Here is a 770-nt window from a genome sequence, read left to right on the forward strand (position 1 = left end):
CACCGTCCCAGCCACTCGGTGACGGCAGCTCCCCTGCCACAGCCAGTGCTGGGACCACGTTCCCAGGGGCGCTGGCGGTACCATGCCCCCGAGATGCGTGTTACTCAGGCTAGCAGACGGGCGCTACAGCCATGAAAGAGACCCTGCCAGCTGCGGGCAGGCCATGCCCCCAGGGCCACGGGGAGGCGCCAGGGGGGGTCAGACGGCGGTGAGGGGAGAGCGTGCCCTTCCTGGGTTTTCCTGGGAGAGAGTGGGCAAGCAGGGGTGCCCTGAGCAAGCTTAGAGTGGGTGGGTGGAGTGATTCCGGGGGCCCTGGCTATGGGGGTTCCTAGTTGCTCGGAACCTGGCCCGGGGTGACTGGGGCAGGGAGTACGGGCTTGTGTGGGCGCGTGTTTGCTGAGGCCGCCAGGCTGTGGGTGGCGGGCGGCGGTGGGTGTCAGCTCATGGCAGTCACTGGCCAGCCCTGGAATGAGCTGGCCCTGGAATGAGCTGACCCTGGGAGAGGGTCTCACGGGATCACGGTCCCCACGCCAAGCATCAGGGCAAAGGACGCAGGAAATGCGGTTCACACGGAGCCGTAGCCCAGCGGTTGCCAGACGGCCCAGCTGTGGCCTCGGTGAGCCAGCACGCCCTCTCCCTCCCCAGGGTACGCGGTCGCCGTTGGGGTTTTCCTGCTCCTGCTGCTGTTCAACGCCCTCTCCGCCTTCTACTTCTGGTGGCTGAGCTACTGGCTGGGGCAGGGCTCAGGGGTGAGTGCCCCGGGCATGGGG

General features: G+C 67.7%; 1 protein-coding gene across 1 annotated transcript in view; it reads left to right on the plus strand.

Annotated features, from left to right (window-relative positions):
• Nucleotides 1-770, plus strand: part of LOC102773250 (ATP-binding cassette sub-family C member 11) — a 39,828-nt gene that overhangs the window by 27,546 nt on the left and 11,512 nt on the right. The window contains exon 18 of the mRNA XM_015564694.1: nt 646-749. Within this exon, the coding sequence (XP_015420180.1) occupies nt 646-749 (104 nt within the window). The remainder of the gene's footprint in view (nt 1-645; nt 750-770) is intronic.

Source organism: Myotis davidii, unplaced genomic scaffold (genome assembly GCF_000327345.1).
Source record: "Myotis davidii unplaced genomic scaffold, ASM32734v1 scaffold181, whole genome shotgun sequence".
Taxonomy (NCBI): domain Eukaryota; kingdom Metazoa; phylum Chordata; class Mammalia; order Chiroptera; family Vespertilionidae; genus Myotis; species Myotis davidii.